Source organism: Hippoglossus stenolepis, chromosome 7 (genome assembly GCF_022539355.2).
Source record: "Hippoglossus stenolepis isolate QCI-W04-F060 chromosome 7, HSTE1.2, whole genome shotgun sequence".
NCBI classification, from domain to species: Eukaryota; Metazoa; Chordata; class Actinopteri; order Pleuronectiformes; family Pleuronectidae; genus Hippoglossus; species Hippoglossus stenolepis.
The window spans coordinates 14,577,923-14,590,509 of NC_061489.1; the positions used below are offsets into that span (position 1 = coordinate 14,577,923).

The 12,587-nt window shown below is 41.1% G+C and overlaps 1 protein-coding gene across 2 annotated transcripts in view; it reads right to left on the bottom strand.

Moving 5' to 3' along the window:
- klhl4 (kelch-like family member 4) overlaps positions 1-12,587 on the bottom strand; it is a 31,888-nt gene that overhangs the window by 10,125 nt on the left and 9,176 nt on the right. For both annotated transcript variants that reach the window (XM_035160555.2, XM_035160554.2), the window contains 3 exons: positions 6,065-6,232; positions 3,100-3,236; positions 2,523-2,719 (listed from right to left, as the gene is read on the bottom strand). In XM_035160555.2, coding sequence (XP_035016446.1) covers positions 2,523-2,719; positions 3,100-3,236; positions 6,065-6,207 — 477 coding nt within the window. In that variant the 5' untranslated portion in view covers positions 6,208-6,232. The remainder of the gene's footprint in view (positions 1-2,522; positions 2,720-3,099; positions 3,237-6,064; positions 6,233-12,587) is intronic.

Consider the following 12,587-nt stretch of genomic DNA (forward strand, 5'->3'; position numbering starts at 1 on the left):
CCATTACGCCAACATGGTGTCCAGCTCCAAGTTTTGCGGAAGCTGTTCTCTATTGCTTTCCTAAAGATTGATCTTCCACTTACTGGCCAGAAGCCCGGGCGATATTACAGCACTGCATGGCTACCTCCTCAAGGACATTGTCTCTTCCAGTTCCATTAGAGATGATGCTATATAAAACACCCTCCCTCCTCTCCACCTCTATGGTATGTCCAACATTAAAACACATGAGACACATACATGCAGAGCGATCCATGGCTGTAATCACACCCTGTTTCCTTTCTAAATGAGATGGCCCAGCATTAATTATTAAGCTCCCAGAATAACTTTGACAAATCAAGCTCTCACTCTAGAGTGGATGCTCGACAATTACACAAAACAAGCACGCTATTGATCATCCACCTGCAGCAAATTACAGTGACTTGGTCCGATCTATTACGAGACCAGGTTCCAAGAGCTTAGTACAGACAGGCTTAATGAAATGAGGGACATCTATTGATCTGTTGTGGTAATGCTGCGGGGGAAATTCCACCAAAGTCTTTGACATTGCTTTAGACCAATTATTTGCAATTACTCTCCCAGAACAGCGGATGCAAAAATTGAAAGCTCAACGGAGTTTCATAAGCATTTAAAAAGATGTGTTTTCAGATGCTGGCAAACTCATTGCTGGGCAAACTGCTTGGAAAACAAGATCAGCGGGAGAGGATACATATTGATTAAAGTAGTGCCAAAGACTAATTGTGTAATAACAGTGTTTTCTGAAGTGAAGCAATGCTGATGTTTAATCAAAGGGGGGGGGGCTGGGAGAATTACCGTCCAAGAACTTTTCCATTACCATCTAATTTGCAGAGGTGCAAAGGGACAGACGACTTCATCTGGTTAATTCCAAACATCCTGTAGTATTTGTTGAAATATTTTATCTAATATCATGATTGTATTATGTTATCAAATATTATGAATAAAAATACTCCGATCATTAAAAACCGGTAACTGGATTTAATGTTGTGGCAGACGAATGTATTTTTGGATTAGCCATGAAACCATGGAAAATAATTGAATCTAGAAAATAAGGTTAAATCCTATTACTGGCGTTTCAGAATGAATTCTTTCAAAACAGGCCGTGGATAAACACCCATCTGCAAAAACATTGAAAACCAGTGGCTGGTTTTGCTGTGCTGGCTGCTCTTTATTGCTGAAAAGATGTCCTGTCATCTCAAACAATGAGACATTACATTTTCATCCAGTGCGACATGAAATGGGCGACTTTTTCATACAGGAAAAGGATGTCAGAGACAGATCTTGGCTGCCACTCTCAACCAGGAAAAACACGCTTATCAAAACACAACTCGTTCCGCTCAGAACCCAGAGGATGGACTTCCAGGAAGCCCACTGCTTTCCCTGCTCGTTACTGAAGGGACTGAACAGGAAGTTGGCCCTCTTGTGCTGTTTGATGATTAGATTAACCTCCTGGTCCTGGATGGGGCTCTGTGTAAACAGGCTGAGCAGATGTCCTTTAGGAGATAAGGCCCTGCCTTGTGCTGTCCCCTATGCGTGGCCAGCAAGACGCTATCTGACAAATATGTGCATGAATCTTAATCCAATGCAAATTTTCCACACAGAGATATATAGAAATCACATTTCCACGAGGCTGGCGGTGCAGTAATCAATGTTCGGCAAGGAGGTATCTCTTACTGACAGCCATATAACTAAATTAGACAACGTGCAAGCATGAAACTATTCAATTTCTATTCAAATGTGCCCATCGCCTCATTTCCTCGCTGAAATTAGATGATATAAATAACCAAGACACCAACAGCTCTTTCCTGAAAGGTTATGACAGGTTATTTAAAATAACTAATCTCCACACAGAGGATACCCCCAAATACTACAATGTGTTGTGAACAGTATATCCATCCATGACATCATCTATAAATATTGTTTCCTGACTGAACTGACAAAATAACAGTGGTTGTCACGGAGGGTATGATAAGAGTTTTTGTGTTTCGACTGCTCCACTGATGAGTCAGTACAGCGGATCACAACACTGATACTTGATTTGCCCGAGGAACAGTGATCAACCCACTCATTGGCCGTTCAGCAAAAACATACTTTTACCAAATTACTTATATTTCCTTGTTCTTGCCAAAACTTGTGTTTCTTTTATCCTTTTCTTATGCCATTACTTTTAAATGAGGTTGTATTATTAGAGTTAGTTTCATATTTTTGTTCTTTATGTCCTTTTTGCAAAACACTTTGTAACAGCTGCTTTGAAGTAAATTGTATTATCACTATTATTATTATTATACCAACAAGACCGTTGTCGCCTCTCACCTGTCGTGAGGGTGTAATCGGAGTTTATGTGAGAAAAATAGTATTAAGTTAAGTGTTGAGATTGGACCTTATTTTAGTTCCACTGCTGTGTCTGCTATCTGCTGGGGTCTCTCTGTACTCTGAGAGTTCAATTCCTTATTACAAAATAAATAATGTAGCCCACCCATGTAAATGTAAACATGTTTGCGTCCTACCATGGTGTAGTGATGAGCCACATTTAGCAGGTCCACGCAGCCCTGGGCGTCTGCGAAGGAGCGTATTCCCAGGCAATTGGAGGGATGAAGCTGTTTCATCAGAAAGTTACAGCAGACCTGGATGACTTGAGGAAGCTGCAGGAGACAAGCTGCCGCCAATAAACTCTCAATGGTCTCCTCTTTCAGCTCAAGGACACCTGCAATATCGGGACAGGAAAAATGCCTCTTTAAGTTATGTAGCCGTAAATGGGTAACACAGCAGTTGGGAGAAGTATTTAATCAAGGCAATGGTAAATATTTGCACTAAAATTAAATAAAAAAATATTTATTGTGGAATAGTTTCTTGTCAGAGTATTCAAAAATATTGTGAAAATTGATATTTAGATTCAGATACACAGAGCAGGGGGATTTATCAAAGGGCAATTTGTCTGGTAAAATAAAGTAGCTTTATGTTGAAGTGCTGCCATGTCGCTCAGCCCAGTGATGAATTGCCTTATTGATCCGTTTTAATAACGCTGGATTTCAGAAGTCTCATAACGACTTACAAGAGCTAGTGAACGTCTTTATGAGCACTCACCAGTGTAGGCGAAATGAACCAGAGATCTGAGCGCCTCTGGATCCACTCCCTCCATCTTGATCTCCTCCTGCTTGGCCTCCCTCACGTCGCTGGTGAACATGGCTGCGAAATAGTCCGACACAGCACTCAGGACCAATCTGCCATACAGAAAAGATCATGGATTAATGCTCTTGTACTGGACATTATTTAAATTGTATGTGGGAGACCTATACTAACTATCTAAAGTGATTAGTGAATCAATCATAAGAGAGAGGGTGTCTCTTCACATTATCCCCTAAGTGTGATAACTCCAAGAACTACAGCCGCTCGTGTGCTTTTACACTTTGCTCGGTCACTGTGAGATATTGAGTAACTTACTGTTCACCCGCACGTTCTGTATCATTCCACTTTGTCAGAGTATGATGAATGAAATTACCCCACAGACTCGTGCTTCTGGTTACGCTAACTCGTTTGTCTTGCTCGCATAGCACAGTGGCTGAATCATGAAGGGGAAATGAGATCATATGGCTTCACAGGGAATTGAGATCAAGTGACACAGTCCAACAGTCGGCCATTTGCATAATCTATTGGTTTCTAATATTTTCAGACACATTATACGCTTTATGACCCCCACCAAGGAGGTTGTGTTTCTCTCTGTCGCAACGATTACTCAAAAACTACTGAACCGGTGTCCAGGAAATATTGTTGGAGGGGTGGAGCATGACTCAAGGAAGAACCCATTAAATTTTGGAGCAGATCCAGGATTTTCTTTTTTACTTTCTTTAACATGACGTGATAGACAGTTATCCTTGGTGGAGATTTGTGCTCTCTAAGCGCCCCTTTAGTTGTGTTGAAGATTATTTTAAATAGATACAAATTGCTAAAACCCCCAGTGGCCCACACAGACCCACAATAAAGCATTGACAAAATGATCCAGACACTTCTTTGTAGAGGCCCCCTTCTGCAACAGTTGTAAGTCTGCTACGAGCTTTGTACATCTGGATTTGGGTAGTTCATCCCATTCTTCCGTGCAGATCCTCTCAAGCTCCCACAGATTGGATGGGAATCGCCATCTTCCACAGCTGCTCTGTGCGATTTAAGTGTGGGCTTTGGCTCGGTCACTCAAGGACAGACTGAGACTTGTCCTAAAGCCACTTCAGCGCTGTCCTGGCTGTAAGCCTATGTTTTGGGTGAGTGTCATACTGAGAGGATGTGAAGAGAGGGGAAGCCGGCTTCCTTCAAAGATCTTTCTGTATTTAGTTGCATTGCATCACGATACTGCAACCACCATGCTTCACCTTGGGGATGGTATCAGCCACATGATGAGTGGTGCTTGGAGTTTACCAGAAATAATCCTTAGAGTTCTGCCCAAAGGGTACTTTCTTTTTTACATCAAACTACAAAATGTTCTTCCTTCAAATGCCATTGGGCAACCTTAAGGCAAGTTGTCTTCTGGGTATTACTCAAAAATGCCTTGAATCCTTCTTAGAACAGACAGAACAGGCTGAAAAGGCAACTCAAGAAGAGTCCTGCAGTGAGCAAACCTATATTTCTCATTTACAGAGGCCACTGTGCTCCTGGCTACACAAAGCTTTACAAAATGTTTTTCCTGTCACACCAAAGCTGAATTTTACCATGGAGGTCTGCAGTAAGTTCACTGGTTTTTCTGGTTTTTTTGTCCTGTCTTGCAATGTAAATTGTGGGACCAAATATGTACTATGTCTTAACTATGTCAATGTTTTCTCAACAATGATTAAAGCCAAGAGGATGTCCGTGATCACAGAGTCTGAAAGCTTTTGTAAACTATGGCACTCAGTAGAGTGCTTGCATCTGCCATGAAACCACATTTAACTTCAATACATCTGGTTTTTTATTTGAAACTGCAGCAAATTGCACACACTAATAAATATCAGTCCCCTAAACATGTCTGGGTTTTTTTCATTAAGAACCATGAATCATTCTCCGAGGAATCAAGGAAAATGTTGAAAATCTCCCTATGTCGCAATATTTACAAAAGCGATTTTTTATAAATTCCTGAATCTGCCCATTTAACCAGACTCACACCAAAATTTACTGGATTCTTAGTTTTTGTGGTTCTGTTGAAATATGTTCAGTTGTTTTTGTGTAATCCTGCTCACAAACAAAAAACAACAAACAGGCAGGGGGCGAAAACATAACCTCCTTAGCGGAGTTAAAAAGATATTTCATTTTGTGGTTTTTAAGAATGTTTTTTAAACAGCAAAAATGTCTAAGAACATTTGACATTGCAGGGTATTTAGTGAAGATTGCAGTTTAGAAATGTCCATGTACCCATTTAAAATTAAACACTTTCAACACTTCAACACAGTAAACTGTAAATTTATTATATTGTGTGTAATGTATTATGTCTATACATCATCCCTGCTGTGCTTGGTTATGCCCTGTGAGCAAATATAAAACGGCACTGAGACAGGCAGTCAGAGAACTGTTCATTTCACCCAACTAGGTCAGTGACTGATACTTTTCTCCAGCTCTCTCTCTGTGGAGCATTCTGGTTTCTGTTTCATGAGTCTGGATGAACAAAATACGCTGGTGTACAAGTGCCTGCACTCGGTGGACACGATGCTTCTCAGCATTCAGCGGATGTTGTGCAATCACATCAATTTAGCCATTCAACCAGGGGGCTGGATGGCCAAATATTGACAGCTCGGTGTAGCGGATCACAGTGTTCGTCCTTGTATCAAATGTACAGTGGGAATGAGGAAGGGCTGAGGTGTAATTAGATCCCAGCAGTGAACATTGTTTACATGCAAGTGAAGAATGGGTTTGCGTATCTATCAGCTGTCACCTGAAAATCAGAGGAATCTGCCTTTGCATTTCAAAACATAATAATTTATTCCTCAACATGTGAACTGCTGCCCAGACCACAGCCTGAATGTAACTCTACACTAAAGCCGATGCAAGCGTAATTAATGAAATCAAGGCAGGCAGAAGCGCTAACACCGACCTGTGAGCCGGTATCTTGTGATCCCCTGCTATCAACAGGACATCACACAGCTGCTTGTGCTGCAGGTACGTCTCCATCTTCCGGAACGTCTGCTCTGCGTGGTTGGTGGCCTGGAAAAACTCATCCGAGGAGTTGGTGTTCATTCTGGAGAAGGTGCTCAGAACCAACCTGTGGAAGAAGGCAGAGAAAAGAGATGTAGTGTGATTAGAAAATAACAACTGAAGGGATTAACCCTGTCTGTGTTAATGTAAGATTAATGTTAGCATCGTAGCTTCTGGGCTTCTGAATGCACATTTTTCCTGCTCTCCGAAACATTTCAGCATTTCACCATCAGGTCCCAAATCCTCCTGCAATAACACTGCAAGCAGAACTCTTCTGAACACTACATGACTTTTTGTTATTTGCCCTTTACTATTCAATTTAGACATAGACATTTGTAAACAGTAAATGAGGCGGCTGTGGTTCAGGAGGAAGAACAGGTCGCCCACTAATTGGAAGGTCTGCGGTTTGATCCTCGCCTCCTCCAGCCTGCATGTCGAAGTGTCCTTGAGCAAGATGGGAAACGCAGTATGGAGGTGTTTATGAGTGAATGTGAGTCATGGTGTAAAGTGCTTCGAGTGGTCGTTAAGAACAAAACAGAGCTATGCAGTCACATTTAAGCTGGGAACAACAGCTTCACCTGAAGAAACGGAGAGAAAAAAAAGTGACAATTCAGGTGAAATAGATAAGAAAAGATTAATTTAGGACGACAAAATAATTAAACTCATTATTTATTTCTCTCATTTTTCGTCCTCTTTGGCCAAGTATGAAATAAAATAAATTATGGAGCTGTACACAGTAAGATAAGCAACAAAATTGTTGAGGACACAAAAGAGCTTATTTGGACACGTGGCGCTCCTCCTCTATTCTCTGCGGTGAATCTGCATCTTTCTCGCCCCTCTAAGCTGAAATTAAAACTGTTAAGACTAAACTCCGTACATAAGTGGATAAACCAAGCTCTTCAATCCAATGGGACAAGCAAGCACAACAATGGATGCAACAGCTTCCCAGACAGAATTTTCCTCTGAGTGTGTGTGCATGCCTTTGTTCTTGTGTGCGTGTGTCTGCATATCTGTGTGTGCACGTGTGTTGTGCTAAGAAGCCTGTTCCTCGCTGCACTGTGGCGAGGCTGGTTCTCCGTCCCCACAGGCTGCTAGATTACATGCTGTTTTACAGGCATCCAAGTAATCCCTCAGACTCGTGGCAAATAATGCGGCCGAGTCACTCTGGTGTCCTTCACAGAGCGAGTCCGCTCATTGACATTTAGGGTTGTTTGTTACGCCACATAAACAGACCCGAGCCGTCTCTCCGAGGGAATTTACTGTCGGCTCAGGGTGCCTCTGCTGCGTGAGGACTGATAGCGCCCGAGAAAAAATGTCACTGCTATTTAAAGAGACACTTTATGTCCTCGCTCATTACCGCTCATACGCTGATATGAGAGATGGAGAAACTAGTAAAGATAGTTACAGATATGTCAATACAAATGAATTGAAAAGCCTGCAGTGCTCGGGAGCAGAATAAATTGACACATATACTGCGATTGATGAAGCAGGAGGGGTGGAGGGGGTGGTGGCTCGTATTGACGTCCTGATTAACACACTATTATACAGTTTTTAGCCACGTGTGTGACTTTCTCTGATTTGATCACCAAAAGCGAAAACATTTTCCCTTTGGGAATTGTTTATATTGCTCTCCAGTCACTGCAGTATCCTATAGTCTAATCTTTACCGGGAGACTTTATGCTAAATGCATGAGTAATTTATTGTCCTGTCAGGATAATTCCCCACTGACTCCGGAGTCTTGGAGAGGAACACCAAACAAGACTGAATAAGCAATGGGGCCATAAAACTGAGATGCATTGCCTTTGTATTGGCTCCTGGGCATGCTGTACGGATTTTTCATGTCTACCAATCTCTCCGACACTAATTGCTTTGGTATCACATTCTAGGGAGCAGTAAATTTCTGTGAGGTGTATGGTTCGCATTCTGTAGTGGGTCGGATCATCAGAGGTATAGCCCAATTTTATTGAGGCACTAAAGCCCCGGAGCACCTTACTCCTGAGAAACTGCTGAAGGGACGTTGCTGTGCATCGCATGGAACCAAGCAATTCAAAAAGAGACACAGGAGGGCCTATGGAACTACAAACTATTTCAATGTGCCTATGAGAACCATGAGAAGGCAAATTAACCAAACAAAATAAACCTGAATAGAATCTTCCTTTATCCTACACATCAGATTTCCACCAGTGAGCACATATCATCTGAAGTCTTGTCATTCGCTCCTCGCACCTTCCCGAAGCTATCGCACCTCAACGTGACTAATTGGTTCCCACAGAAGACGCCACATCTTCAACAAACTCTGCTGTGCAGGTGAAGCAGACACTATGCAGCTTTTTTCTTGCTGTTGTCAAAACTAGACGACTATTTTAAGGGTGTTATTGAAAAAATCCATGTATATTTTAAAGCAAAAGTTTTAAATCTCAGGTTTATTGTTCCTCACAGACCAGAGTGCAAAAAGAGTGCAACATAACAAACAACATAAACAACAGAACGAGACAATGAAGGTGGGTGTGTTGCGTGGGATCACTGGTGATTAAGGTGCACATCCACATGTAAACAGTAAAAAGTAGCCATGTTTGGCAGAATTAATAATAAATAAATAACAGATTAAAAACAGAGAATAGAACTGTGGTTATTAATGTATATAACCCAATATGTTAATTGTTAATTAATGATCAAATATTTGATCAATTAGTAATAAATACACAATATATGTATAGTGCAATGTCACTGTACCACTAATTGTAAAAATATGCATATAGAGATGAAAGTACTAGCATATATGTTGGTATAATAGTAAAATAGTAATAGTAAAAAATGTAATTGTATTTCAAACAGTATATAGTAAAGATAATATAAGTATGTTATTGTGTATCATAAGTATAATATAGTATTAGACTAAAATACTATATTACAAATATATGAAAATAATGATAACAATAGTATTAATAAACTTTGATATGTGTTATTTGTATATATGGTATATATTGTGGTATAAAAAGGCCTGACAATATAAAACCAATATAATTAAACCTAACATAAATAAATGATAACAGTGTGTGTGTGTGTGTGTGTGTGTGTGTGTGTGTGTGTGTGTGTGTGTGTGTGTGTGTGTGTGTGTGTGTGTGTGTGTGTGTGTGTGTGCGTGCTTGAGCGTGTGTGAGTGAGTGTGTGTTGAGGTGGTTCACAAGCTGTTTCAGAATCTGACAGCTTAGGGGAAGCAACTGTTGCAGAACGTCATACTGCTGGTGTTGATGCTGCAGAACCTGCGGCCTGATGGCAGTGCGACAAACAGTCTGTGTGGGGGGTGGAGAGGGGGTTGGGGTGGTCCTCCATGAATGAAGTTGCTGTGTGTGCGCAGCTTGTCCGTAAAAAATGTCCTGGATAAGGGAGAGAGAGGGTCATTAAGGTCTCTCTCTCTCTTCTTTATATTACTATCTGTAACATGTAGGAAAATTCATGATATTGCAGGGGATCTATTTAAAAACATCCTGCTTAATGTCCCTCCCTGCGTTCCATCTGCCGTAATCAAGTTCTCACTGTGCTGACACTGCCCTCTCAGATGAATGGTTATACGATTCAAGATGTGCTTTCGTCAGCCCAGATTAGCCGCTGGCTGTAAAAGTTATGAGTCAGACGTGTTGCCGAGAATCCCAGTCTTACTCCAAGTAGTTTCAACTCCATCCCTATGTGAGAGGGAAAGTCGTGCAGCCTGCCCCGGCCAAATGGGAAATGTCTCTCTCTAAAAATGGATTGTAACATCCATTTATTCCTGAAGTCTGCTGAGTAGCCCGGGTCGGGTTGAGAATCCAACAACTATGACAAAGCCTCGTGCAGCATGTGCCAAGTCCATATATTCCATGAGCTCTTTATGGCTCCGTACTTTGACAGGCGTTGTGCTGCCATTCGGCTTTGTGTGGCGAGAAACACATACACTGACTGTAATCACTTGATCCCAGCACTGACACTGAAGCGATAACATTGCACAAAAAACAATTTTCCTCTTTGCACTTTTCCTATCTCAACAAGGCTTACGACAGACATTCTACTTCTGATGCCATTGTCGCGCTGGACACACCTGCTTAATATTGATAATGCTGGAGGAAATGTAGCTGCGTGCAGGACCCGTGCCTTTTGAAATCTGCTCCAAATGTGGCCAGCGGGCCCTTTATGTGAGAGAGTGCAGTGGAAAAATTGGCACGGCTATTAACGCAAAATGAAATATCGCCTTCTTATAGCTTTTACCCTCAGCCTTTACTGAGAGAGCGGTGAAAAGAAGTGGAGAAGTTCATGTCAGCATAATGTCTGTGAGCAGGTAATGAACATCTCAGGTGGGTTACTGATTCATGCTTCGAATATTAAGAAACTACACCAAGAGGGGAGAAATCTTGCTCAGTGAAAATGAAAAATTATGAGTGAAACTATCCATTTCTTTAATGATTCAATTCTGCATAATTAACTTGCACATATAAGTGAGATATCTGTTTAAAGCCATGCAGAATACTGTGCTATGTGACATGAACATATTTCAAAATAGAGGCTGCGCTCTATAAAGGATGGTTAATTTTAAAGGTGTAGTAAATTCTGATATTATTAAATATAACTATATTTTATGTGATTTTAATTCCTTCTTCATAGATTCACTTACATCACCAAGCTTTGCATTTTAATTCTGAGAAATGTAGTGTACGGTGTGTGTGTGCGTGCGTGTGTGTGTGTGTGTGTGTGTGTGTGTGTGTGTGTGTGTGGGTGTGTGTGTGTGTGTGTGTGTGTGTGTGTGTGTGTGTGTGTGTGTGTGTGTGTGTGTGTGTGTGTGTGTGTGTGTGTGTGTGCATTGGGGATTGGGGGCATCCTGTAAGTGAAAAATGTGCAGATCTTTGCAGAAAGCTCCTCACTGCTTTGCTGATGGCAGGTTAACTCGCTTAGTGCATGAGACTGTTGTTGTGTTGTCCATAATTAATTTACGACTGATGTTAGCTGGTAAACAAATTAATACACAACACTACAGTGGGTGTTTAAAGATCCAAATATTTAGATCATGCATGTATTTGTGTATCTAGCTGGGCTTTACACTTTAAGACTTAAATGTCGTAATATTTGTCTGGTTGAATAATTTCACAAAATATTCTATACACTATTATAGTTATCCCACTGGATGTTTTCTAAAATACTTCTTTTTATTTTATTGTCTACAATTTCCTATTTGCAGCTTGATCACAGATGTTCGTGCCACCATGATTGTCTTTCGATGCAAATTACTGGATGTGAGCCTCAAGACACTGGTGAACTAAGTCATGACCCCTTCATGATTCATAGAGAATTCTTAATTGGGTCCATTTGAGGGGGGGGAAATACCAATCATCATTTGACCAGAAATAGATAATAAATCCAACGCATAATCCTTCTCACTGCTGAAAACTGGATGCTTTTGCTTCCATTTGCGCTTGTGTACAGAATGCTGATCTGGCAAAGTTAAAGAATCAATTACATATGATCACAAAATCTTCTAATCCTCTGGGATACATTTTAGAGATTACCACGGATGTCCTGCATTTTGCCGTTTGCAGCATCTTAAAGACGCCTCCGCTGCACGAATCACATGCAGACCAAGACCCTCTAAGCCTTGTGGTGTTATGAGCCATCCGACAAATATCTGAATTACTGCTGTTGACAGGGGGGGAGAGGGGGTGGTGGTGTTTCTTTTTCCAAGGTGGTAGAGAGAGAATTGAGATATCATTCAAACTAACAGCCCGCTGACTCAAGCCTCTGTTAGTGTTTATGTGGGAGAGGTCAGGGTTTCTATTCCACTCAGGTTAACTTCTGTCGTATATTCTCTGCCCACAATGGGCAGAGGTTATTTGGCTGAGAGTCGGGAGTATAGCACAAACACACAGTTTACAGCATCGGGATTAAAGGTTGGAAACAAAAGGTGTTATATCCTACTTGATTTAACAGCTCTGTATATACAGTCTAGTCTGTTGGATGAGAAAGGTTCATCATATTCAGGAGGAGGCATCAGAGAATGAGAATGATTTCACCAGCATAGACCAGGATATAAAGGAGTCGCTGCCTTTTTGAGTTATCTTTAATAGCCACGGCACCCACGCAGGTTTTAAAATGTGCTACAAAACATAATTAACTACATTTAGTATAAAAACATTTTATCAGCTCAAAGTTTGAAGGGTGAATTCCTGCCACAGAAACACCAGAGAACTACTGATTTATCCTTATTATCCTATTAATATAAAACATCACATCTTACGCCCACGTGTTAGCATGAGATATAGTTTTTGATTGACTCTGCCACTTAGATGAGACGGATTGACAACAATCTCGAGCACTAATAACAGAAGTGAGAAACCAAATCAATGAAAACATGGAAGAAACCGATGGGGACAGATTTGTTGTGGACATTATGTGAATGA